We start from the raw sequence: 26,927 nt of genomic DNA, 5'->3' as shown, positions 1-26,927 counted from the left end.
GGAACTCTGTGTTCACTTCCACAGGGCACTTTTGACCACCTGCCTTTTCTCACAGTCAGCTGTCCAGGTATCCATAACCTCCATGAGGTCAGGACACTCTTCAGAAAAGGGACCACATCTTAGTCACAGAATATCAAACAATGGCGGCCATCTTCGCATTGGTGGGACAACACAAACAGATTTGATTTCTTCTCAACTTAAGGTTTTCCTCCCATATACTGCTCTTAAACCTGCAGTATCTCGTTTAAAAGAGTGTCTGATTTAGCATGCTGTATTTTTAGCCATCTCCATCGACTGACTCAGTATTTCATGGGGTTCTACACAGCTCACCATGATTTTTCTGCATCCTCTTAGCCAGCTGCAGCCAGACCACCGCACACCGTGGGCTCCTCTTCGAGTCACTGGTACATCCAAAACACAGACACTGTCTTGAAAGCATGTGCCTACACTTAAATTACACTAAGGTCTTGGAACTTCATTTTAACATACAGTATTTCCAGGCATTTACCAAGTAGACAAAGTACCGGGTTGATATCATTGCACTGATGAAATATTCATATCATTGATAAGGCGGGACAATGTAGCTGACTTTATCGGACTCATACCGTTTGCATGAAAAGGTTGAGTTTCTTTGGCTCTTTGTTCATTCAAGTGCACAGAATACCTATTTGGATAGACTTAGGCATTGTGTTTATCTGTCAGTAAAATCTTGCACTGTCCGAAGTGTTTTGCAAACTGATTTAGGTTTTGGACTACAACAAGCGGCCATTGGTAGAAATATACCATATATACACATGGAAATTACAAAAATACATTTTATTTATAGCTGATTTTTTTTTAAGTAACAAAAAACTAACACTATGAAAGATCAACCGGCATACCAAAAGGACACTACCTAATATCATCAGGACAAGAGACTCGTTTGGGGATTCCATGACACAGCATCTCCAGAACATTCCAGAAAGGGCAATTTGCCATTGGGAAATAAAAACAGCTTCTTTGAAAAGTCTGTGCTTTGACAGTTTGACTCTCCCACTCTAATCAATTCCACTCCTACTCTTCTCTGAATGTTAAAATTTCCAGCTTCTTCTCTCAATAAAGACCAAAGAAACTCATGAGGAGAATGGAAAGATGGACTCAGAGGGGATGGATACAAGCTGAAGCTAGATGGATCATGGGTGAGAAGGCAGGACAGGACCTCACTCTCCAACAGACACCAAGTAAGTCCCCAACATTGAGCATAGCTCCCAAAGTTGGTGAGGGCACCACGGTGTCCCCTCCCCTGGGCTACCTGAAGTCAGTACCTGTTTTGCTTTTGCACTGACAGTCAGCAGCTGGTGCTGTGAGGTACTGTCCACCCAGAGCTCTGGAGGCTCACCTGCCACGCCAGGGAGGCTGATTTGCAACATCACGGTCATGAGGTCAGAAGCCTGCCATTTTTGGCAAATGTCCTCCTATGTCTATTAACTAACTAACTATGGGAAGGAGTGCGGGAGGGGACTGGCTAACTCCATACACCTTTAAAAATGTTATTTACATTTAAATGTAAATCAACAGGTTTTCTGCATTCAGAAGCTTCTATGAACAGAGGCTGCAGCCTGGGGAGACTGGGTCCACTGTTCCTGCTTCTAACAGGCATCAGTGACTATTTCCTTTTGTATCACTGGGCAGCACATGCTGGACATCATCGTTGAAGAGACAGAGGTTTCCTTGTAAAAGTCGATGTATCTATCGTCCCCCAAAAGAGAGAAGCTTCGTTCTCAGGCCACCTTCATTGCAGGGCAAAGAAAACCTGTTTTTCTTTTGTAGGACCTTTAAAGCTCTTAGCACCGATTCTCTTCCAGCCAGAGCCCAGCTTGCAGAATACTCTATTTCCAAAATGACAACAACACCTTTTCAAAAACCTGTCAACACGAATCCACCATTCCCTCTCATCTTCTCTCTTTCTTGGCCTTTGTTGAATTAATTGCGGGGGGAAAAGAGTCAGGACTGTTCATAGGTGCAGTCATTGACTGACAGTACTGATTTTCATCCAATTTATTTGACTCTGAATATGAACCTTTAAAAGAAAAGGACTCAGCTCTCTTGGCTGGAGTCAGTGTCTCCCTTGGAGACGGGAGGTGATTGCAATGATTACAGCCATGGCTGAATGAGAGAGAGTACAGTCTGGGACTTCATCGCACGCCTGCATTGCCTTTAACACAGAAATAGAGTTAACATGCAGAGGTCACCGAAGATAGAGCTGTGCTCTCCCCATTCTGGTGATTTATTAAAATATGGCATTGGACAGGAATCTGCAGATTTGCGAGCATCTCTCGTGACTAAGGCTCCGTAGGGAAATACACCCTCAGTTCAAACAGTTAATGTAACAGAGTATCAAACATATGGTCCCACATGGGGACTTGTTGACATACAATCACTTGAATAAGCCAAGCATCCAGTTGTTCAAGAGTTTCCTGTTCCCCAGAAGCCCCACTGTTCACGTTTTTAGAAACTGAGGGTGAGAAAAACGCCCACATCGTCTGTGCCTCCAGACCCATCAAGCCAGGCTGGAGAAAACCAAAGACTGTTTCCTCAGAGTCGTCTGGAAGTGGGCGAAGGCATTAGACCTGGAACTCAAACATGTCCGTCTGCTTCTTGGCCAGCTTGGCCACCTCTTCCCGGATGGCCTTCACCAGGGCCGCTGTGGAGATGTTGGTCAGGGGCGTGTCGGACGGGTCGTTCTCTGCCAGGCTCTGCTGTGAGGCTGCTGCAGAGGGCAGCGGGGCCTGCTCCAAGCTGGGGTGCAGCCCGGCTGGCTGGCTGTACTGGCGAGGAAGCCTGGAGGGCGAGTTCTGCTGATACCGGGACCGGGGGTAAGCCTCGATGTACCCCGGGAGGGGGACCTACAAAGCATGTTGGGAGAGAAGACAAGGACCTCGGGTCAGGAAGCGGCTCAAGTCATAGGACGCACTCGATACCAAAGCAGGAGGGGACTGAGGACAAGGAAAGAGATTTAGAGGAAAATGAAGGCAACGCACCATTGTGCAGATACAATAGCTGGAGTCTGTTTGGAAAATAGGTGATTTGGACTCACTGGATCTGCTGGTTGGATGAATTAAATACGTGTTTTAAACAGTATGCAAACAGTGGGCACATACCTGAATCTACATCCGAATCTACCTGGCTACCTTTTTAATATAAGCACCATCTAGCCAAAAGAAGTGTTGTTCTTTATGGATGTCAAAGGACTCACGGGAGAGACCTTCAAGATGGAGGAGCTGAAAGACGCGGAGATCACCTTCCTCCCCACAAATACATCAGAAATACATCTACATGTGGAACAACTCCTACAGAACACCTACTGAACGCTGGCAGAAGACCTCAGACCTCCCAAAAGGCAAGAAACTCCCCATGTACCTGGGTAAGGCAAAAGAAAAAAGGAAAAACAGAGACAAAAGAATAGAGATGGTACCTGCACCTCTGGGAGGAAGCTGTGAAGGAGGAAAAGTTTCCACACACTAGGAAGCCCCTTCGCGGGCGAAGACTGAGGGTGGGTGGGAGGGAAACTTCGGAGCCACAGAAGAGAGCGCAGCAACAGGGGTGCAGCAGGCAAAGCGGAGAGATTCCCGCACAGAGGATCAGTGCTGACCAGCACTCACCAGCCTGAGAGGCTTGTCTGCTCACCCGCCAGGTGGGCAGGGGCTGGGAGCTGAGGCTTGGGCTTCAGAGGTCAGACCTCAGGGAGTGAACTGGGGTTGGCTGCGTGAACACAGCCTAAAGGGGGCTAGTATGCCACAGATAGCCGGGAGGGAGTCAGGGAAAATGTCTGGACCTGCTGAAAAGGCAAGAGACCATTGTTTCGGGGTGCGCAAGGAGAGGGGATTCAGAGAACCACCTAAGCAAGCTCCAGAGACGGGTGCAAGTCGCAGCTATCAGCTCACACCCCAGAGACAAGCATGAAATGCTAACGCTGCCACCAAGAATCCTGTGTGCAAGCACAGGTCACTACCCACACACACCCCCCTCCGCCCCAGGAGCCTGTGCAGCCCACCACTGCCAGGGTCCTGAGATCCAGGGACAACTTCCCCAGGAGAACACATGGCACACCTCAGGCTATTGCAATGTCATGTTGGCCTCTGCCACTGCAGGCTCGCCCCGAATTACAATTATGACTACTGTACCCCTTCCACTCCCCAGCCTGAGTGAGCAAGAGAGATCTAATCAGCCCCTGCTTTAACCCCTCCTGTCTGGGCGGGAGCAGACGCCTGAGGGTGGCCTACGTTCAGGGGTGGGGCTAAAACAAAAGCTGAAACCCGGGAGCTATGCGAACAAAGAAGAGAAAGGGAAAGTTCTCCGTGCAGCCTCAGGAGCAGCAGATTAAATCCCCACAAGCAACTTGATGAACCTTCCATCTGTGGAATACCTGAATAGACAATGAATGTTCCCCAAACTGATGCAGTGGACTTTGGGAGCAACTGTAGACTTGGGGTTTGCTTTCTGCATCTGACTTGTTTCTTATGTTTATCTTAGTTTAGTTTTTAGTGCTTGTTATCATTGGTGGATTTTTTATTGGTTTGGTTGCTCTCTTTTTTTAAAGTTTATTATTTTTTTAATTAAAATTTTTTTTTCCTTTTTTTCTCTTTTTGTGAGTGTGTATATGATGTTTCTTTGTGTGATTTTGTCTGTTTAGGTTTGCTTTAACCATTGTCCTAGGGTTCTGACTGTTTGTTTCTATTTTGTTGTTTTTTGTTTCTTTCTGTGATTTTGTCTGTTTAGTTTTGCTTTTACCATTTGGTTTGGGGTTCTATCTGTTGTTTTTTGGGTTTTTTTCCCTTTTTTTCCTCTTCCTTTTCTCCCAAGCCGTGAGGCTGGCAGGGTCTTGGTGCTCTGGCCGGGTGTCAGGCCTGAGCCTCTGAGGTGGGAGAGCCAAGTTCAGGACATTGGACCACCAGAGACCTCCCAGCCCCACATAATATCAATCAGCGAGAGTTCTCCCATAGATCTCCACCTCAACACTAAGACACAGCTCCACCCAATGGCCAGCAAGCTCCAGTGCTGGACACCCGATGCCAAACAACTAGCAAGACAGGAACACAACCACACCCATTAACAGAGAGGCTGCCTAAAGTCATACTAAGTTCACAGACACCCCAAAAAACACCACCAGATGCAGCCATGCCCACGAGAGGGACAAGATACAGCCCTACCCACCAGAACACTGGCACCAGTCCCTTCACCAGGAAGCCTACACAAGCAACTGAAACAACCTCACCCACTGGGGGCAGACACCAAAAACAATGGGAAGTACGAACCTGCAGCCTGCGAAGAGGAGACCCCAAACACAGTAAGTTAAACAAAATGAGAAGACAGAGAAATATGTAGCAGATGAAGGAGCAAGGTAAAAACCCACCAGACCAAACAAATGAAAAAGAAATAGGCAGTCTACCTGAAAAACAATTCAGAGTAATGATAGTAAAGATGACCCAAAATCTTGGAAATAGAATGGAGAAAATACAAGAAATGTTTAACAAGGACCTAGAAGAACTAAAGAGCAAACAAACAATGATGACAACACAATAAATGAAATTTAAAACTCTCTAGAAGGAATCAATAGCAGAATAACTGACGCAGAAGAATGGATAAGTGACCTGGAAGATAAAATAGTGGAAATAAATACCGTAGAGCAGAATAAAGAAAGAAGAATGACAAGAATTGAGGACAGTCTCAGAGACCTGTGGGACAACATTAAATGCACCAACATTCGAATTATAGGGGTCCCAAAAGAAGAAGAGAAAAAGAAAGGGACTAAGAAAATACTTGAAGAGATTACAGTTGAAAACTTCCCTAACATGGGAAAGGAAATAGTCAATCAAGTCCAGGAAACACAGAGAGTCCCATACAGGATAAATCCAAGGAGAAACACGCCAAGACACATATTAATCAAACTATCAAAAATTAAATACAAAGAACAAATATTAAAAGCAGCAAGGGAAAAACAACAAATAACATACAAGGGAATCCCCATAAGGTTAACAGCTGATCTTTCAGCAGAAACTCTGCAGGCCAGAAGGGAGTGGCAGGACATATTTAAAGTGATGAAAGGGAAAAACCTACAACCAAGACTACTCTACCCAGCAAGGATCTCATTCAGAATTGACAGAGAAATTAAAAGGTTTACAGACAAGCAAAAGCTAAGAGAATTCAGCACCACCAAACCAGCTTTACAACAGATGCTAAAGGAACTTCTCTAGGCAGGAAACACAAGAGAAGGAAAAGACCTACAATAACAAAGCCAAATTAATTCATAAAATGGTAATAGGAACATACATATCGACAACTACCTTAAATGTAAATGGATTAAATGCTCCAACCAAAAGACACAGACTGGCTGAGTGGATACAAAAACAAGACCTGTATATATGCTGTCTACAAGAGACCCACTTCAGACCTAGGGACACAAACAGACTGAAAGTGAGGGGATGGAAAAAGATATTCCATGCAAATGGAAATCAAAAGAAAGCTGGAGCAGCAATTCTCGTATCAGACAAAATAGACTTTAAAATAAAGACTGTTACAAGAGACAAAGAAGGACACTACATAATGATCAAGGTATCAATCCAAGAAGAAGATATAACAGTTGTAAATATTTATTTATGCACGCAACATAGGAGCACCTCAATACATAAGGCAAATGCTAACAGCCATAAAAGGGGAAACTGACAGTAACAAAATAACAGTAGGGGACTTTAACACCCCACTTTCACCACTGGACAGATCATCCAAAAAGTAAATAAGGAAACACAAGCTTTAAATGACACATTAAACAGGGTGGACTTAATTGATATTTATAGGACATTCCACCCAAAAACAACGGAATAAACTTTATTCTCAAGTGCTCATGGAACATTCTCCAGGACAGATCAGATCCTGGGTCACAAATCAAGCCTTGGTAAATTTAAGTAAATTGATATTGTATCAAGTATCTTTTCCAACCACAACATTATGAGACTAGATATCAATTACAGGAAAAAAACTGTAAAAAGTAAAAACACATGGAGGCTAAACAATATGCTACTAAATAAACAAGAGATCACTGAAGAAATCAAAGAGGAAATCAAAAAATACCTAGAAACAAATGACAATGAAAACACAATGATCCAAAACCTATGGGATGCAGCAAAAGCAGGTCTGAGAGCAAAATTTATAGAAATACAATCCTACCTCAAGAAACAAGAAAAATCTCAAATAAACAACCTAAACTTACACCTAAAGCAATTAGAGAAAGAAGAACAAAAATACCCCAAAGTTAGCAGAAGGAAAGAAGTCATAAAGATCAGATCAGAAAGAAATGAAAAAGAAATGAAGGAAACAATAGCAAAGATCAATAAAACTAAAAGCTGGTTCTTTGAGAATATAAACAAAATTGATAAACCATTAGCCAGACTGATCAAGAAAAAAGGGAGAAGGCTAAAATCAACAGAATTACAAATGAAAAATGAGAAGTAACAACTGACACTGCAGAAATACAAAGGATCATGAGAGATTCCTACAAGCAGCTATATGCCTATAAAATGGACAACCTGGAAGAAATGGACAAATTCTTAGAAAAGTACAACCTTCTGAGACTGAACCAGGAAGAAATAGAAAATACGAACAGACCAATCACAAGCACTGAAATTGAAACTGTGATTAAAAATCTTCCAACAAACAAAAGCCCAGAACCAGATGGCTTCATAGATGAATTCTATCACACATTTAGAGAAGAGCTAACACCTACCCTTCTCAAACTCTTCCAAAATATAGCAGAGGGCGGAACACTCCCAAACTCATTCTACAAGGCACCATCACCCTGATACCAAAACCAGACGAAGATGTCACAAAAAAAGAAAACTACAGGCCAATATCACTGATGAACATAGATGCAAAAACTCCTAAACAAAATACTAGCAAACAGAATCCAACAGCACATTGAAAGGACATACACCATGATCAAGTGGGGTTTATCCCAGGAGTGCAAGGATTCTTCAATATATGCAAATCAATCAATGTGATACACCATATTAACAAATTGAAGGAGAAAAACCATATGATCATCTCAATAGATGCAGAAAAAGCTTTCAACAAAATTCAACACCCATTTATGATAAAAACCCTCCAGGAAGTAGGCATAGAGGGAACTTACCTCAACATAACAAAGGCTATATATGGCAAACCCGCAGCCAACATCATTCTCAATGGTGAAAAACTGAAAGCATTTCCTCTAAGATCAGGAACAAGACAAGGTTGTCCACTCTCACCACTACTATTCAACATAGTTTTGGAAGTTTTAGCCACAACAATCAGAGCAGAAAAAGAAATAAAAGGAATCCAAATCAGAAAAGAAGAAGCAAAACTATCACTGTTTGCAGATGACATGATATTATACATAGAGAATCCTAAAGACATTACCAGAAAACTACTAGAGCTAGTCAATGAATTTGGTAAAGTAGAAGGATACAAAATTAATGCATAGAAATCTCTTGCACTCCTATACACTAATGATGAAAAATCTGAAAGAGAAATTAAGGAAATACTCCCATTTACCACTGCAACAAAAAGAATAAAATACCTAGGAAGAAACCTACCTAAGGAGACAAAAGACCTGTATGCAGAAAACTATAAGACACTGATGAAACAAATTAAAGATGATACAAACAAATGGAGAGATATACCATGTTCTTGGATTGGAAGAATCAACCTTGTGAAAATGACTATACTACCCAAAGCAATCTACAGATTCAATGCAATCGCCATCAAACCACCAAGGGCATTTTTCACGGAACTAGAATAAAAAACTTCACAATTTGTATGGATACACAAAAGATCATGAATAGCCAAAGCAATCTTGAGAGAGAAAATCGGAGCTGGAGGAATCAGGCTCCCTGACTTCAGATTATACTACAAAGCTACAGTAATCAACACAGTATGGTACTGGCACAAAAACAGAAATATAGCTCAATGGAACAGGATAGCCTGTCCAAAGACAGCCTCTTCAATAAGTGGTGCTGGGAAAACTGGACAGCTACATGTAAATGAATGAAATTAGAACACTCCCTAACACCATACACAAAAATAAACTCAAAATGGATTAAAGGCCTAAATGTAAGGCCAGACAGTATAAAACTCTCAGAGGGAAAACATAGGCAGAACACTCCACGACATAAATCACAGCAAGATCCTTTTTGACCCACCTCCTAGAGAAATGGAAATAAACAAATGGGACATTATAAAACTTAAAAGCTTTTGCACAGCAAAGGAAACCATAAACAAGACAAAAAGACAAACTTCAGAATAGGAGAAAATATTTGCAAACAAAGCAACTGACAAAGGATTAATCTCCAAAATATACAAGCAGCTCACACAGCTCAATATCAAAAAAACAAACAACCCAATCCAAAAATGGGCAGAAGACCTAAATAGACATTTTGCCAAAGAAGACATACAGATTGCCAACAAACACATGAAAGGATGCTCAACATCCTTAATCATTAGAGAAATGCAAATCAAAACCACAATGAGGTATCACCTCACACTGGTCAGAATGCATCATCAAAAAAATCTACAAACAATAAATGCTGGAGAGGGTGTAGAGAAAAGGGAGCCCTCTTGCACTGTTGGTGGGAATGTAAATTGATATAGCCACTATGAAGAACAGTATGGAGGTTCCTTAACAAACTAAAAATAGAACTACCATACGACCCAGCAATCCCACTACTGGGCATATAACCTGAGAAAACCATAATTCAATAAGAGACATGGTACCACAATGTTCACTGCAGCACTATTTACAATAGCCAGGACATGGAAGCAACCTAAGTGTCCATCAACAGATGAATGGATAAAGGAGATGTGGCACATATACACAATGGAATATTACTCAGCCATAAAAAGAAACAAAATTGAGTTATTTGTAGTGAGGTAGATGGACCTAGACTCTGTCATACAGAGTGAAGTAAGTCAGAAAGAGAAAAACAAATACCATATGCTAATGCATATATATGGAATGTAAAAAAACGGTACTGATGAACCTAGTGGTAGGGCAGGAATAAAGATGCAGACATAGAGAATGGACTTGAGGACCCAGGGAGGGGGAAGGGTAAGCTGGGACGAAGTAAGAGTGTAGCATTGACATATATACACTACCAAATGTGAAATAGATAGCTAGTGGGAAGCAGCTGCATAGCACAGGGAGATCAGCTCGGTGCTTTGTGACCACCTAGAGGGGTGGGATAGGGAGGGTGGGAGGGAGATGCTAGAGGGAGGGGATATGGGGATACGGGGATATATATATATCCGTATAGCTGATTCACTTTGTTATACAGCAGAAACTAACAACAGTGTTAAGCAATTATACTCCAATAAAGATGTTTAAAAAATTAAGTAGACTTTAATTATATATTTTTATAAAAAACAGACTCTGGGATTTATCACTGATGATAATAGCTAACACTTAATGAGCCCTGTGCTAAGGGCTTTCCAATCGTGGTCTCATTTAATTCTCAAAACAACAACCTAGGAGGTAGGTATTGTTACCCTTATTTTATAGAAGAGGAAACTGAAGCAAACAGTGCCTCAATCGAAGGTGCCACAGCTAACAAGCCACTGAGAGATGCAGCTCCAGGCTGGGAGTTAGTCACTGCACTATATTGTCTTGGATCTGGAATATGATCTTGGTTTCTTGAAAAAAATTTCTCTTTTCATTAAAAGTGGAAGATACACAGTTCTATGCTTTAATATATGGACACTTATAGTAATAAGGACAGGGCAATGATCTGGAATTCAGGGTCAACTTTCCCACAGAAACAGTGCCATAAAAGGGGATGCTGTTCCATGGTAATCCACAAAAGGCCTTTATATCCCATAATGTTAACTGCAACACCGCAAGATAAATGCCCATGGATGGCGTCGGTATGGGGTGCTACCGTGAATGGCACACATGTAAGGAGTCAGGCAGCTTTCTGGGAGAAGCAGCTTAGCTGAGTCTGGAAGATGAAGAGCCTGTTTTTCAGAAGACAAGGTGGGAGGGGCATTCCAGGCAGAGGGAAAAGCAATGCAGAGGCCTGGAGGTACACAGAGGAAGGTGCACCCAGGGAGGTTCAGTGATTTGGTCTGACCAGAGAGGGTATGTGGGGTATGAGGGGAGCTCAGGAAGACAGGCAGTCAGGGCCAGATCAAAAAGCTGCTGAACGCCAGGCTACGGAGTAAAGTTTTCTATGGCACACTTCTAAGGAATTGAGTGTGTTTCCATTCTTTACAGAGATGTCTGGGCGCTGGTGAGGATGGAGTGGGATGGGGTTGGGTGAGGATTCAGAATTTTGTATGGGCAAATGTGTAGTAGGAAAGCAGGCCTCTCCCAGTCCCTGCCAGAGGTTCTGACAACCCCTCCGGAGAAGGCTTGGCCTGGGAGCCACCAACGGGTGTCAGGCAGGGGAAATGTCTGTATTTTAGGAAGGACACTCTGGAGGTGGACCCACTGGAGGTAGAGAGGAGATAAGTTCTGAGGCTACCTCAATGGACCAGGTAAGAGTCGGGAAGGACCCAAGTGAGGGAAGAAGTGATGGGATGGATGTCCCAAAGTTTGGGGCTTTAATTCCCCTACAAGACCCGGTAAAGGAAGACAAAGTAGCAAATATATTTCACTTGCATCTCAGAGGAAAATCAGAGCCGGACTGTCCGAGCCCTTGGGCCACACAGCTGGGAATGCACAGGTGACTGGGGGCTAACAGAGAGCCAAGGCCAAGACACGGGACTTGCCTGTCAGGTCTCAGCTCAAACTCCCTTTCTTCCGGGAGACCTTCCCCAGTCCTATATTAGCTGAGGGCTCCCTGTAAGGTCCTTCCATGCACTTTGTCTAGCATAACAGTCATCACTCACAATACCATCGCCTGTCTCAGGCATCGACTGTGAAGGCAGAACTGTGTCTCACCTACTTATCACTGTGCACCAGTGCCCAGAACTGTGCACGGTACACAGTAGGGAGTGTCTCAGACCTGGGGTTCTGAGCGGCACAATTTGAAAATCACCGAAGGATGACCAGCTGGTGCCGTATGTTTGTGAAGGAGGCTGCCATGTCCCCTTTCCCTGCATTTCAAGTTCAGCTGGAGCTGAGGGTCAGTGTCCAACTCTTGAGACCTCCCAGTTCTGCAGCATTAAGCAACTTGGTGCTTGTGGCTGGGACAGGCCAGGGACATCTGATGCCACTGGAGTGGCCTCAGGGAAATACTCAGAAGCAGGGAAGATGAGGAGATGACACACTCTTCCTCCCTTACAGTAGATGCAGGCGGGAGCCACCACACCTTGTGGGCCAAAATCCAGGGCTGGCAAACACCACTCCTTCCCAAGCCAGTGCCTGTGGCAGGCATCACCTATTGATCACAGCACACTTTCCTGATGAGCCTGGGAACCCCCTCTCAATCCCTCTCCATCCAGTACCAAGGATGAAACCTATTTGTCAAGCCAGGTCCAGGTGATTTTATACAAGCTAGCTCCTTATATCTGGATACCTGGGATCAGGAGGGTCAGACATCCAAATGATGGTGGGGGCTTTTTCTTCTCACATGGATGTGGAGGGTGAACATTTTCCCACTGGATTATCTTTCTCAAGCCCACATCTGGTCCCTCTGAGCCTCCTGTGCTGAATTTCAAATGCAATAAAGCACCTGACCTCCCAGCTTGGTTCCTGGCTTCCGTGCTCCACGCATGGGCACGCAACCCTGCTTAACTGAAGGTGGTAATGGGGCTCCAGGAAAGACCCATTTGGGCTGCAGCAAGCACTTTCCTCTTAAAAACAATTAATAGGAAACTAGCACTCCCTCACAATGGGGGGTGGCATGGTGATCAAGTCATCATGTCCAAAAGATTAAGTTTTGATTTGCTGGGCTCCTTTTCCTTCATCTTTAAGGCAACATGAACCCAAAGGTATCTGGATGTCACCAGAAGCCTGGCTACGTATTATCTGTAAGTATCTTGAAGGCAAGGGACAAGGTTTTGTAAATACTTTTGCTGACTCCTGCAAAGCACCCAGTGCACCCTGCATGCAGAGGGTGAGCTGACAAAGCTGCAGGCCTACTGCCTAATTAGCACAAGTATCAACTACTTTCTGAAAAGTACACATTATGTTTAGATTGCAAGTGGCATTATGGAGGTGAATAACCTCTGAACTGACCAACTCACACCCAGTGAGTTCAGCTGTTTAGAAGAGCTGAGCATGACAAAGGAAGCAAAAAAGGCCCACAACCAACCAACAGAGACGCCATACACTCCCGCATTTAGATTTGTAGACTGAACAGTAGGGAACCCCTCCAGTTACCCTCTCAGAGACTATTTACTCCAGCTCTACAAACAACTCTAATGAGCTCAGACATGCCTCATTTGCAGATAACCGAGCATTAGGAAAAGCATATTTAAAGGTGAGTATGTATCTGAAAGTGGGGAAATTGAGCAAGGTGTGAGCTGGGAGCAAGGTCAGAGAAAGAAAAAACATACTAAGCCTTATAATAATTCCAAAAGTTATAATAGTTTAGAGATGTCTGACATAGGGGCAATAATCCTACAAGCCGTCAGAGCCCATCTGACAAATGTCATTTCAGTACAGTGAGCCATAATAGTGACGCTGAATCATTTGTTAAAGACAAATTAAATTATGTTTTTCTTTTAAAGAAGGAGGGGAGAAGGATGTAATTCATTCCAGAATTTAAAAATTCAGGGTGGCATATATTTTTTAAATATTTTGGAAATTAAAGGAATAGCTTTGATTATTAGGAAAATTAATATACGTAGGGTAGCTTTACCCTGATGATGTTGTTTAAATGTGGCATCACTACAATGAGAAGAGACACCAACGCTGAGGTTGAATTGAACCTGTAGGGGTAGAAAGTATGGACCCCAGGGGTTTGGAGAGAAAAGATGACACAGGTGTCAATGTGTTTCCTAAATCTAGGATGTATTTCAAATGCTGAGACCAAACCCTAAAACGACATACAGCACCACGGGGCCCTAGGAAACGGCCTGCCTTTCTTATCCATGATGGATGGTCTCACACAGGGAGTGGAGCAACTCATTCTAGAGGCCATCATTGTGCTATTTTTGTTTGCTTGTTTTTTGTTTTTCACTTGGCAGTGCTTGACAGGTGTCTCAGAGGCAGGTTTGGGTGTGAATATCCAGGTTCATCTGGTTGCTGCCCCTCTTTGGTCCAGGCTGGGCCAGGTCCACTGTGCCATAAACTCCTACTAGTATAATGAAGGAAGAAACCAGCTGACCATGAAAAGACAGTCTTCAGCTGGAAGACAGGCAGAAAACTTTAGATCTACATGCAAAGTAATTCAGTCTTGGGTTTCTAATACTTCATTTTCTGGTATTGCATCTAAAATTTTCACAGGATTTTAAAGCTGAAAGGAACAAATTTAGTAAAGGCTTTGGAGCCAGAAAGATGCAGGTTTGACTGCTGGACACATCAGGGGAATAATACCTACATGACAGGGCTCGTGAAGATTAAATAAGATAACATAAATAGAACATCTAATATAGTGCCTGGCACATAGAAAATACTTAAAAAATGGTAGTTATTATAAAACTGTATTTGATTAAGGGTGCCCTCTGGAAAGAGGTGGAATCTGACTGAAGGCTCCTGTGTCAAAGGACATCACACTCCCCTCCCCCGCACTGTCTCCTCTAATAGCTGATTTTAGCCACCTGGTTGGTGGAAGGGGGCCTGAGATAACAAAGCACTCAGTCTCAGCCTCACATCCCTTTTCTCCCTGTAGGGTGTCAAGCAGGTAAAGTAGTGAGGGAATCAGCGAGGGTCTCACCGAATCAGCCCACTGGCTCGGGAGCTCATTCTCTCCTGCGTAAGACATCCAGGCCTGGTTCCTGTAGGACGAGGGAGGCGTCGGGATGAAGTAGCCGGTGAAGCCGGGTCTGCTGGCAGCTGGAATGGCGAACACTGCCGGCACCGTATTACCTGGCATGGAGGAGATGTACGGGCGAGATTAGGCCGGCACCTCGCCCACTGGGCTGACATATGCACAAGCTGGGGGAAGCTCGGAAATGGGAGGACTCTGGCCTTGGGGGAAGGGCTGATGGGAAGGCATCACACCTCCACCTGCAGCCCCAGCCCTGCTCACCTGCCCAGACAGTAGTGGAGGCATCACCTGTTGGGACTCAGACCTAGCTTTCTAGAGAAGTGATGGCTCACAATCCTTGCCGAGCCCTCACCAACACCCCCATCCCCATCCCAACACCCCTGACCTGCTGGGGTGCCAGGTGTTTTCCTCCCAGGAGGATGGGTATTTTTCAAAAGCCAAGAAGAGGAACCAAAAGAAATAGATTTCACTGGTGGCATTTCTGGACACAGTATGCTTTAGTAAGTGTTGACAACCGGGTGTTTGCAGTTTTAGCCTAAAAGGTATGGTTTGGATAAATGAAAAAACCCATGAGGGCATGTTCAAACCTCCGTGTTCATTGACATTGTTTGTAATAGCAAAAAACTGGAAACAACCAATATGTCTCTCACTAGGGGATAGGATAAATGGTGGCATATCACATAATGGAATACCATATGGCAGTGTGAACAAATGAACTAGACCAACATGTGTGTAACAACCTGGAGAACTCCTGAAAACAATGTTAAGCCAAGAAAACAAAGTGCAAAAGGAAAGGTATAGCTTAACATCACTTATGTAAATTTAAAATATACAAAGCATTAACATATACCATTGTATAGATACACATATGGAGTGAAAGCCCATGACTTAAAGACTGTGATTACCTCTGGGGAGAAGGGGAATGAGTTGGGAGTGGATAGTTGTATCTGGAATGCTTTAAAGATATATATAATAATTTTTTAAAAGGCCTTAAGTCTGGCAAAATGTGAACATCCACTCTGACCGTAACCTATCTTAATATTTTGTCAGAGTTCAGATCTTTTTAAGAAATAAAAGCAGTAGCTCTTCTAGCCAGGGCTACTGAAGTCCAGAGGGGATCCAGAAATACAGTTGCTTTGATTCCTGACGGTGGCGGGTAGAAGGTGGAGAGCGGGGAAGACAAAGTGCACAGCACGGGGGCTGGCGCAGGGCGCGGGCTTCTTCCAGGCCTTTGTCCTCTTGCCCACCTGAGTAATTTAAAGCCGACTGATCCAACTGCGCCACAGACACAGGGCCTCGGGACACCTGCGCGAAGGAGGCGCTGTCGTGCAGCTGGGTGGGCTCAGGCCCCGCGGACTCGGCCATCCTGGTCTTGCTCCCAATATCCGAGGTGGACCTGCGGGGGGAAAGGGGCCGCCTTAGCCGCCTCCCAGGACCGCGGCCGGCCGGGCAAGGCGGGGCTCCCGGGGCAGATCACGGCCGAGGATGGCTTCGGCCTCCAAGCCCCAGGACGGCGGGGTCCTCAGGCCTGGGTTTGCCCCGAATAACAAAGGGGGCCTACAAGCCCAGGCCTGGAGCAGCCGTCGCGGTGGCCCGAGCTGGAGTCATTTTTAGATATTCAAGGTCAGTGCTCCCCTGAGGGTGACTCCCATGTCTCTGGGGAGTAGAACACTTAATTTCCACATAAAAATGCGCCAAGAATTAGCGCTGGGTTTTAGCTGGGGATGGTCGACCTAGCAGGTGATGACATCATCGGCAGCCAATGGGAAGGCTCCGTCTGAAGTGCGCAGCCACTCCCCCTCCTGACACCTGGACCGAGACCCTGGAGGGCTGCGGGGACTGCGTTCCCTGCTGCTACTGGCAGGAAGCAAGAAGCCCTAGGCTCTGGGAAGCTCGGGCTGCTCCCGGAAGCAGGAGCCTAGTACTTTCTGGGCATTATGAATGAAAGAACACTTTTTTTTAAGTTCCACAGGCAAGCAGAGAATCTGGCGCATTTAACACCTCTCTCCACTTATAGCTCAGAAAGCCATGTAAGAAGAGCTGGCTGGGGTGAGGGCATGGGCCTCTCCCCCCAGTATAAAGGGTGCTGTAGCCAGGCTCTGTCTTCCCTTTGGTAGAGGCGCTTCGGGCTCTCCTAAAATTAGAGTGGAGGGAGGCAAAGGCTGCCAGCCCACAGGGCCACCCTCTAAGCAGAGGCAGGCTTTCACAGTAAGAGCAGAATAGAGGCGCGGTAAGGGAGCGCATCGGGAGCCTGGGTTCCGGCTGCCTCCTCTCTCTGAGCCCCAGTTCCTCATCTGTAAAATGAAAGGGGAGGATGACTCCATCTCAAAGGTTCTTCCCTGGTCTAACCCTCTGGGTTCATAAGGAGGGCAGTGACCTCCTGATATCTGGCAAGGATGGCAGACGGTGCCGGACATGAGAGGAGACTGGTAGTTGAGAGAAGAAATAGGTGCTGGGGCTTCCCTGGCGGCGCAGTGGTTGGGAGTCCGCCTGCCGATGCAGGGGACACGGGTTCGTGCCCCGGTCCGGGAGGATCCCACGTGCCGCGGAGCGGCTGGGCCCCTGAGCCATGGCCGCTGAGCCTGCGCGTCCAGAGCCTGTGCTCCGCAACGGGAGGCCCGCGTACCGCAAAAAAAAAAAAAAAGAAAAAAGAAAAAAGAAATAGGTGCTGGCCTTCAGCAAACATAGCTGAAACGACTGATTGAAAAGCTCCTCCAATCCAGAACCCTCAGGAGCAACTATTCCCCAGGGAGGGTCAAACACAGGCTGTGAGGATTAAACTACACATCAGGGTGGGTTGCTAGGGGCTCAGTAGTGTAGGGTCTCCCTTCCTTTCTCCGTCCCTCCTTCTCCCATTTGCTCACTCCCACAGCCCTGGCTTCCCACAGGCTGTTTCCAGGCATCTGCTACTCCTTTAGAAAACCAACCTAGGAAAATCCCTGGCTTCTGCTCTGTACACTCGGCCACCTTTGAGGACTCCCAGAGCCTTTGAGATCATTTAGGTCAGTGCCCTCATTTTACAGATAAGGAAACAGGAGTCAGACAGGTGAGGCAATGTGCCTGGAGTTACACAGCACGTTACTGGCAGGTTAGGGTGGAACCCTGGTCTGCTGCTTCCCATCCCACCCTAAGCTTGACTGGGGTCAAAGGGTGGTGTCTACACACAGCTCGGCATCCTAAACTGCTGGAAATGAAGGCAGGTTGTTTCTGAGGAAAACTCATTTCTTTTCACCATTTTGACAAAGTTCAGACCTGTGGCCCACAAATAGTGTGTGATCAGCATGTTGGAGGAAGCTATGGTAGGAGGGCCAGGGCAGTGGCCCGTACAGGCCCCAGGGCACGGGTGTCTCTCCTGGCCTTGGACATGATGACTATTCCAACCTCCCCCACGCTCTTGGCTGTTGCTTCTTGTCTATCTTTATTTAAAACATGTGTTTTATATTATTACAGAGCAAAGAGAATGCTGAATATATGTTTCACAGCTGACCTATCCAAGTTCGTGGGCTTTCATCCTCTCCATCTTGCAAGTCAGGAGTCAGGGCAGGAGCCTAGACATGCTGCTCCCCAGCCTCTCGGACACTATCCCTCAATAACTAAGGGCCTTCTGGGTGCACACACCCGGCAGGAGGTGCCCAGACTTGAGGCGGCTGTTGTGAAGGCCCAAGTTGGAGTAATTTTTAGATGTTCAAGGTCAAGGTATGGGGCAGTTGACCTTGGGTTTTTTCAATTGTGGGTTCTACAGGACTTTCAGTTTTCAATGGTAAGAGAGTAGGTCAACCCTCTGTGGCCCCCACTCCCTTCCTTCATGGTACTTGGGGTGTCCCAGGCACATGGTTGTCTGTACAGGTGATGCACCCTGAATGGGGCAGGGCAGGAAGGAAATCTTTCAGGGCGGGGCGCACAGGACCAAATCCTCTGCAAATATGCCAAATAAGGCAAAGAAAGGAATGTGTTACCGCCTGAGAGAAGCGACAGCCACTGGGCCAGTCCGCGGAGGCACAGGTGGAGGGGGAGAGCCCATGACCATTTCAGGAAGCTGGGAAAACCTGTAGGCCTGTGAAAGAGACGAGCAAATAGAGGAAGATGTGTTAAAACCCGGTGCCCATCAACACACAGGTTCTTCTTACTTGAAAGGGAAGCAAACTTCCGAGGGTTAGACTTTCCTTCTTTCCTCAAACTTTCCCCTTCGATCTCCCTTAACATGTTCCCCGGCCCACTCTTCTATCTCATCTGCCACCATTTTCCCCTTTGCTGGGCCACTGCAGTCACAGAGTCCTTCAGTTGTTCTTAAAATCTGCCAAGTTCCTTCCTGCCTCGGGCTTTGTACATGCTGCCCCTTCCCCCTGGGATGCTTCTCTCCCAGTCCTTCCCGTGGCTCCTTCCTTCATTTCATTCATCCAGCCCCATATTCCCTGTGAGCCCCATTTACTCTGTCTCCATATTCTGTTTTATTTTTTGGCATAGCAGTTGTCACTCTGGTATCATATCATTGCTTATTTATTATGTGCCACAAACTAGATTGTAATGAGGGCAAGGGGTTTGTTCTCAGATGCATCCTCACGCCTGGAACAGTGCCTGTTATATCATGGATGAGCAATAAATATTAGATAAGGAATGAATCATTGATTGCGTTTACTTTCTCACTCATGGAAAGTGGGTTTAGTGGGGGAAGCAATGGGTCTGGAGTCAGGAAGTATGGGTGGAGGCCCTAATTTGCTAATGAATAGACTTTATGTCCCTAAGCAAGTCAGGTGACCTCTCTGGGCCTCAGTGTATTCTTCTGAAATGGGGACAAGGATACCTTGCCCAGAGGGGGTGGGTGCAAAGAAGATCAGGCAAGAGAGTGTATGTGTAAGTATGTTGTGATCTATAAAGCACTATTCAAAGATAAGGGATCAGAAATGCCACAAAAGTGAAGACTTTAATCAACATAGGAGGCGAGAAAAGGAAAATGGTCAGAGACAGGACCAGACAGCCAGGCCACAGCCTCTTTGAGCAGGAGAAAATCTAGAAATGCTCTCTGCGAAGACAAAGATTGGCTTGTGCTTCTCATTCATTTCTTTTCTTTAGGTATCAAGGCCTGCCAGATCTCTTGAGGAACAAGATCATAGGGCTTTAGACCTGAAGGCATCCAGACAGAAAGTAGCAGCAGAGAGAATCCATACACAGGATTCTTTAAACCGAATGAGGGCTTCTCCCTTCAGCATCATGGCAGACTACCTACTCATAAGGGCCTACCCAGTAAATAACAAGTAGATCCTGGATAAAACCTGGATTTTAATGCATGTAGGAATTGCAGGATATAAGGAAAATCTTAAGGACTCCACCCACTACCCACCCCATCCCTCTCACATCTCAGCAAACTAAAATAAAAACTGTGAGCTGAAATCAGAGGTAGAAACAATGAGTAGTAAAAAATATGAAAGGTGGGATTGCCTGGAAAACAAATGCCATACTGGTAATCAATTAAGAGATCAAGCCTGGAATAGGGCAAGGTGAGGCAGGTGAAACTGAGACCCTTACAGCCAACCTGGAAGGGGCTAACATCGGCTCCTCCCAGGGAGGAAGGTTGGTAATGCTCCCAGGCTCAGGCAGAAGCAATTGTAAGTCCTCTTTGGAAGAGATATTCCTAACCTAGGCTCTCGGGATTGGCACAGATTGAGATGAAGCAAAAAGGAGCTCATAATCAAGTATCAGAAGACACACCAGAAAACATAAGTGAAAGTTAGAAAAAACAACAAATTTAGACCTTAAAGGACCTTAGAGTTTGAAATTTCCATATACAAAATAGAAAGTAACAAGGTAAGAAATGTTTTAAGAAAATAACTGACCAGACAGAAACATTATCAGAAATGATCCAGCAGATTTGAAGAACAAACAGAACTTTTAGAAGTGAAAACATTACTGAAGTAAAACACTCAATATAGGCGAATTAAGTAATAGATTTATCACAGATGGAAAGAAATATAAACTAGAAAATGGAATTGAGATTACTAAGGATGAAACACAAAGAGACAAGAAGATAGAAAATATACTATCTCAACAAATGACCCAATTTCGCTCCTTTTTATGGCTGAGTAATATTCCACTGTATATATGTACCACGATGACTAATAAGAACCTGCTGTATAAAAAAATAAACTAAAATTCAAAAAAAATAAAAAGAAACTCATTAAATGGATAAAAAAAGATAGAAAATATAAAAGAGAAGTAAAAGATATAGAGGATGGTATACGAAGGTCTAACATGCAGTTAGTCAAAGTCCCAAAGGAGAAAAGTTGGAGAAAGAAGAAACAATATTTGAAGAAGCAATGACTAAGAATTTTCCAGAGCTGAAGAAATAATCATTTTAGGAAGTACAATATATAACAAGAAGGATAAATAAAACAAAATACACACCTACATACACTGTAGTGAAATGGTAGAATACCAAAGACAAAGAGAAGGTCTTAAAAGCAGCCAGAGGAAAAAAAAGGGATGACACCTGTAAAGGGATGACATCACCCAGTCTAAAGGGATGACATTTAGACTGACAGATGACTTTTCAACAGCACCCAGAAGACCATGGTATGCAAAGTGCTCAAAGAAAATAACTGTCAACCTAGAAATGTATCAGCAACAGTAATTTTCCAGAAAAAGAATGAAAAAACATTTGCCCAAATCTAGAGGTACTGGCTGAATCAATATGGAAAGCGACATCACCAGGCTGCATTTTCCTTTTTGGCATCAGTAAGCTATTGGGTTGGCCAACAAGTTCGTTTGGGTTTTTCCGTAAGATGTTCCATAAGATGTTTTTTGGCCAACCCAGTATGTATGCTAAGGTAGTATTCAGGGAACCAAAATCTTAAGCTCCACTGGATCCTAAGCTCCTTGCAGTTCAGCAAGAGCATCTTTCTCATCCTGGCTCTCCCGCCTTACCAAGCAAAGTGCTTTGCACCTAGTAGTGCTATATAACTATTTGTTGAATGAATGCTGAGTGAACCAGGAGTCAGGAGACCCAGGCTCTCATCTTGATTCAGCCATTCACATTCTGTAGACATGTCATTCAGTCTCTCTGCATCTCATTTTTCTGTTTTTGGTTTTCCTTGTGAAATACAGCATTGGAGTAGTTCATGAGCTTCCAAACAAACATTTCTTTAGCCATGAAACCATTCTGACATGACCTGAATACATAACCAGATTAAAGCAGAACTGCTCTGGTTGAAGTTGGGGGTAGGGATGCCTAGGTGACTTTGGCCCTTTGCTTACTTGCATGATGACACCCTGGGGACCTCCCTGAACCCTATGGTTTTACAGAGTTTGAAAATCATTGTCCCAGAGGTCCTTCCAGCTTTGCATTCCATTATTATCAACAAACCAACAAGTAAGGATATGTCTTTCCCCAAATAGAGAAAGGGGTGTATAGCCCCTCTTCTCTCTTCTGGCCTCTCATGATATCAGTAGAGGAGACAGACAACTTATTTTTATCCCTGGTTCTTGGAAGGCTTATTCTGTAGTCAACACAGTTTTCCAGCCAAGAAAATGCATTTTATGTCTGTCTTGTAACAGTTCACCGAGGAATTGATGAAAAGTTCTGAACTTTTGACAAAAAGTACCAAGGGAGTTTCCTTCTTTGGATGATTTTTCCAGGTACAAAGCAAGACTACACAGGAGATCAAGGTCTCCTTTTGTCTGTATCCTCGGGGCTCCCTGCAGCCACAGAGATCACATAAAAAGCAGAAAGGCTACCTGTGCCCTGTGCTAATGGCTGAGGAAAATCCCCCCAGGAGTGTCTTCCGACCTCCCCCTATGCGGTTTCCCCATAGTTCTAAGTCGTCCTGGATTCGCATTCTGGCTCCCCTTTCCATGTGTTTGGAACCTGGCTCCCTGCGGGCTGCTTTGTGACTAGGATCCCACTAGAAGCTATTGCTCAAAACTGTTACCTAGTTCCAAGTTTCCAGTTCGGTGACAGTGGCCGTGAGGGGCCCAGTCTGGCGCCCAAGGACACCATCTTTTGGGACCCCTGGCCTCTGACTAGAAAGGAGATCACACACTCAGAACTGCAGGCAGTCTTTATAAATAGCTCTCAAGTCTCTGAGGTGGAAGGAGCCTGGATGTGACAAGAATAGGCCACTCTTTGGGCTCAGAGGTTTGGTTGTAAAAGTAGAAGGGAAGGTGACCACAGTTTGCTCAAAGCTCCAGTCCTGATGTCCCTGGGCAGGGGGCGAGGGGGTGGGTCAGGGCCATTCTTTCTAGCAAACCCAGTAGAGAATGAGCCCGGGTGAGACCCACTGTGTGCTGGACCCTCCTTGGGCATGTGCATCCATCCAGAGGGGGAATCTGGTGAAGATCAACCTCAAGGGGTAGCACTAGAGGGGTGACAAGTCAAAGGGGCAGGCTGCAGCTGGAGGAACAGGTCAGGGGTCTCAGGCTTTGCACTGGTGGGAGCACGAGGAACAACAGGCCAAAGCCCCCCACCCTCATTGGAGGCCCTTGTCCTGTGACAGCAAGTCAGCCTCAGGTCAGAGCGAACGTGCCAATCTTTCCAGTCCTGCTGACAATGCTGGGTTCCACTGCAAGGTGCCCCTTCCACCGCACCGTGCTGACCCTGCGAGTACTGCTCCGGGCACAAGTGTCTAAGTCTGCATGCAGCTACAAGTAACTTTACATCCTGGTGCACAAAGTAGAATCTTCCAGCGGAGAGTTCTTATTTAGTTGAAAACAGAGCGCATTGTAATGGAAGACTGACCCCATGGTGCAAACCCAGTGCTTATCTTGATCTGTCAGTTCACCAGGAGTTACTGATGGAGCAACACTGAGGCTTCCAGGCCCTGGGAATCATAGAAGGTTCAAGTTGGAAAGAGCAGGAGACCACACCTCTTACCTTAACACAGGGAGATATGGAAGCCCAGAGAGGTGAACTGACTCGTTCAAAATCACATAGCCAGTTAAGGGCGCTATCTCGCAATTCTGAGCTAAGGGTGGCGTGATGCAGAGGGCGGGGGTTTGGAGTCAGACAAAACTGGATCTGATTCACTTTGTTGTACAGCAGAAACTAACACAACATTGTAAAACAACTATACTCCAGTTAAAAGAAAACAAAAACAAACAAACAAAAAACTGGAGTTGAATCCTGGCTTGATCTTTACCAGCTGCTTGACCTCGAGTAACTTAACTTCTCTGTGTCTGTTTTCTCATTAGGTGATGAAAGGAACAGAATCACACCCCCATTTCAAAGGCTGTTTAGAAGACCCATTTTTATATGTTAATATGACATTTGGCACATAGTGGGTACTCAATAAATGATATTCTCTTCCTTTTGAGACAAGATAATATTTTGATATAGTAATTGTAGTAACCAAGACTTTGCCACCACGGTTCCTTGAATCCAGGGCCCTTCCCCTGCCCCAAGCAGTGAGGGCATCGCACCTTCCTGCCCCAGGGAAGGAAGGCCACCCCCACTAAAGATGGCCCAAGAGCCAACTCTTACGGGCATTTCAAAAGTCCAAGCTACTGAATTGCAAGCATTTAGGATTCTGAGTATCAAAAACCTAAGCCCTTAGAGCACTGAAGGCTGAAGGCTGATGCCAAAACAAGAGATTTGGAAGAAGTGAGGGACTTTTAGACCACTCTGCCCCCTAAACACCCTTAGGTTAGGAAGAAGAGGAGAGCTTAGATGCTGATGGGTCTGGAGAAGCGCCTCAGTCTGGGAGCACAGGGGGGTGGGGAGGTGAGGAGAGAATAAATATAAGGAAGATGCTAGAGAGGGGAGAGGGGCAAGGGTGTGTGTGTGTGTGCGCACGCCCGTGCACGTGGAAGAGAGAGACAGAGAGGGGGAGAGGGGAGAGGCAGAGAGAGAGGGAGAGAGAAGGCTCAAGCATGGGAGGAGGGGAAGGAGGGATCTGGAGAGAGCTTTAAGCAAGAGGACCAGGACACAGCTGTGCTCTACCTGGACTAACACCTGCAGACTAGATGGAAACAAGCAGCTCTCTGGGACGTCAGCCAGATGAGTAGTTAGATGAGAGCAAACTGGGACCAAGTCCTGAAGCCTCCTCCCCACCCTGACCAGGCTTTGCACCATTTAGCTTCCCCTCCCCCGCCCCCCCCAACACACTAAGCTTTAATCAGAGGTGGGGACGGAAACCCTCAACTGAGACTGAACTTTCGGCGCTGGAAGATTACAGGAAAATAAACTCACGTGTCTTGCACACCTGAGTTTGTGAGCTAAGATACATACTCCTCTCCTCCCTCCCTCTCTCCCTTTCCACACAGCCTTCCCGTACAAACTGGTTTTTACTCACTTGAACGATTAAGCTTAGAGGGGTATGCCTTTGCCAGACGCTGGGTACTCTGTTGGTTTTCAAGGGGGGCTTCCTTGGGGCAGTCCAAAGGCAAACAGCCCCAGCCCAGGCTGTCCCAGGTAATACAGAGCGACCCACCTTCGTGGACTCCTGGGAGCTGGAAAACGCTCCATTGTCTGGCTGCTAGCATAAATGATGCCATCTTGGACCCGTTCAGTTCCCCCTGTCCTTCCACTGACCCTACCCAAGACTGTACTGTGTGGTAAATCACTTCTCTGCCATCAAGGGCTTTGTAGTTAATAGATATTATTTAATGACCATTAGGTCCAGGTGGCCTCTACGTTCTGTTACTCTCCAATGATAAAGACCTTCATGATGTAGTCCCCGCACCCACAAGACTAATTACCCACCGTAAGTCTTGACGTAGGAGTGCACTCCCTGTCTCCAAGCACATACCCCCATACCCCGGGTTAACTATAAAATTGTCCCAGTAGCCCCTCTGTGGTGTGGAATGCAGCCTGTGAATGCTTCTGGATCGCCATCTGCTCCATCCTACCCTGCATGTAAGTTACCCTATAATACACTGATCCATTGATTAAATGGAGCTACCTGCCTCATTTTTCAGTCTCCAGATACCTTCTCGGTTTGGTGGGTTTTCTCCATCCTTAAGCACCCATCAACACTGCTTGGGGTAGACCCTCTCCCGCTGTTCCACCTTCAGCAAACTGCCAATGACTTCTGTGCATAACTGACATTGAATTCCCATTCCCCCTCCCCCCGTCCTTTCCCACCCCACCAAACTTGGCCAGATGGGAGCTCAGAACAGATTCAAATTTGATTTGGAGAAACATAAGAAATGCAACGTTTCTTGAAGCCAAGTGTTGGGGTGGATGCAAACTCCTGCCTGATATGCCTGCATATCTCATCATTAATGAAGGTTTCAGAAGGGGATTTTCGGTTTTGTTTTGCTTTGTTTTTGAGGGGAGAGGAGGAAAACGGGCTGTAATATTATTCTCAATTCCATCCTAATGGAGATGTCTCTCCTACAAGGGGCAATGATAGGAATGGACAAAATCCCATCAAACTGGATAAGCTTCCTTATAGGATCACACTCTGAAGTTTAGGAGATTTGAGTTCTCATCAGAGACTAGGACATCCTCTGGCTCACCTGGCCAGAGGGTGGAAAGAGCATGGGCTTTGAAGTTGGAGAGCCCTGAGTTCTAACCCCGTTCTGCCCTTTAGAGCTGTGTCAGCTTGGGCAAGGTTCTTCACTTCTCCAGGCCTCAGTTTCCCATGGAGTACACGGGGATAGTAATGTTGACTTCATAGGGTGGGTGTCAGATCAGGAGACAGTAGCACTTAGCTTAATGTCCTGTATACGGCGGGAGCGCAAGAGAGGGCAGCTGGTATTGTGCTATTATTATTACTATTAGTTGCATCTGTAAGGCCTCTAATGGGGAAGATGCTTTCACCCCGATGCCTTTCTCGGAATCCCTGACACCAGCAGGAAGGCTGTAGGATGTTTTCATTCCTCTTGGCACAGACTCATTACGGCTGCTAGCAAAATTGGATTGGTCATTAGGTGTCAAGTCCAATTTCCTCCCAGATTCAAGGGGTAGAATATGATCAAGGGTCTCCTGAACTGCAGTGCAGAAATCCCCAGCTGCCAGCAGTAACCTTCTCCACGATGTACATGCCATCAGCCTGGCCGAGTGCATTTAGAACCACCGGCTTCCCACTATCCTACAGCAGAGCTCAGAGTGCT

The 26,927-nt window shown here is 45.6% G+C and overlaps 1 protein-coding gene across 1 annotated transcript in view; it reads right to left on the bottom strand.

Moving 5' to 3' along the window:
- Positions 1-2,603: 2,603 nt before the first annotated feature.
- Positions 2,604-26,927, bottom strand: part of KIAA1549L (KIAA1549 like) — a 128,763-nt gene continuing 104,439 nt past the window's right edge. The window contains exons 17-20 of the mRNA XM_029209631.1: positions 18,839-18,936; positions 16,130-16,278; positions 14,829-14,980; positions 2,604-2,885 (exon numbers count right to left, since the gene is read on the bottom strand). Of these exons, the coding sequence (XP_029065464.1) occupies positions 2,604-2,885; positions 14,829-14,980; positions 16,130-16,278; positions 18,839-18,936 (681 nt within the window). The remainder of the gene's footprint in view (positions 2,886-14,828; positions 14,981-16,129; positions 16,279-18,838; positions 18,937-26,927) is intronic.

This window comes from Monodon monoceros, unplaced genomic scaffold (genome assembly GCF_005190385.1).
Source record: "Monodon monoceros isolate NGI ecotype Baffin Bay Population unplaced genomic scaffold, NGI_Narwhal_1 Super_Scaffold_7, whole genome shotgun sequence".
Classification (NCBI taxonomy): Eukaryota; Metazoa; Chordata; class Mammalia; order Artiodactyla; family Monodontidae; genus Monodon; species Monodon monoceros.
The sequence above is the reverse complement of the archived record's forward strand: the minus strand, read 5'-3'. Positions and strand labels throughout refer to the sequence as shown.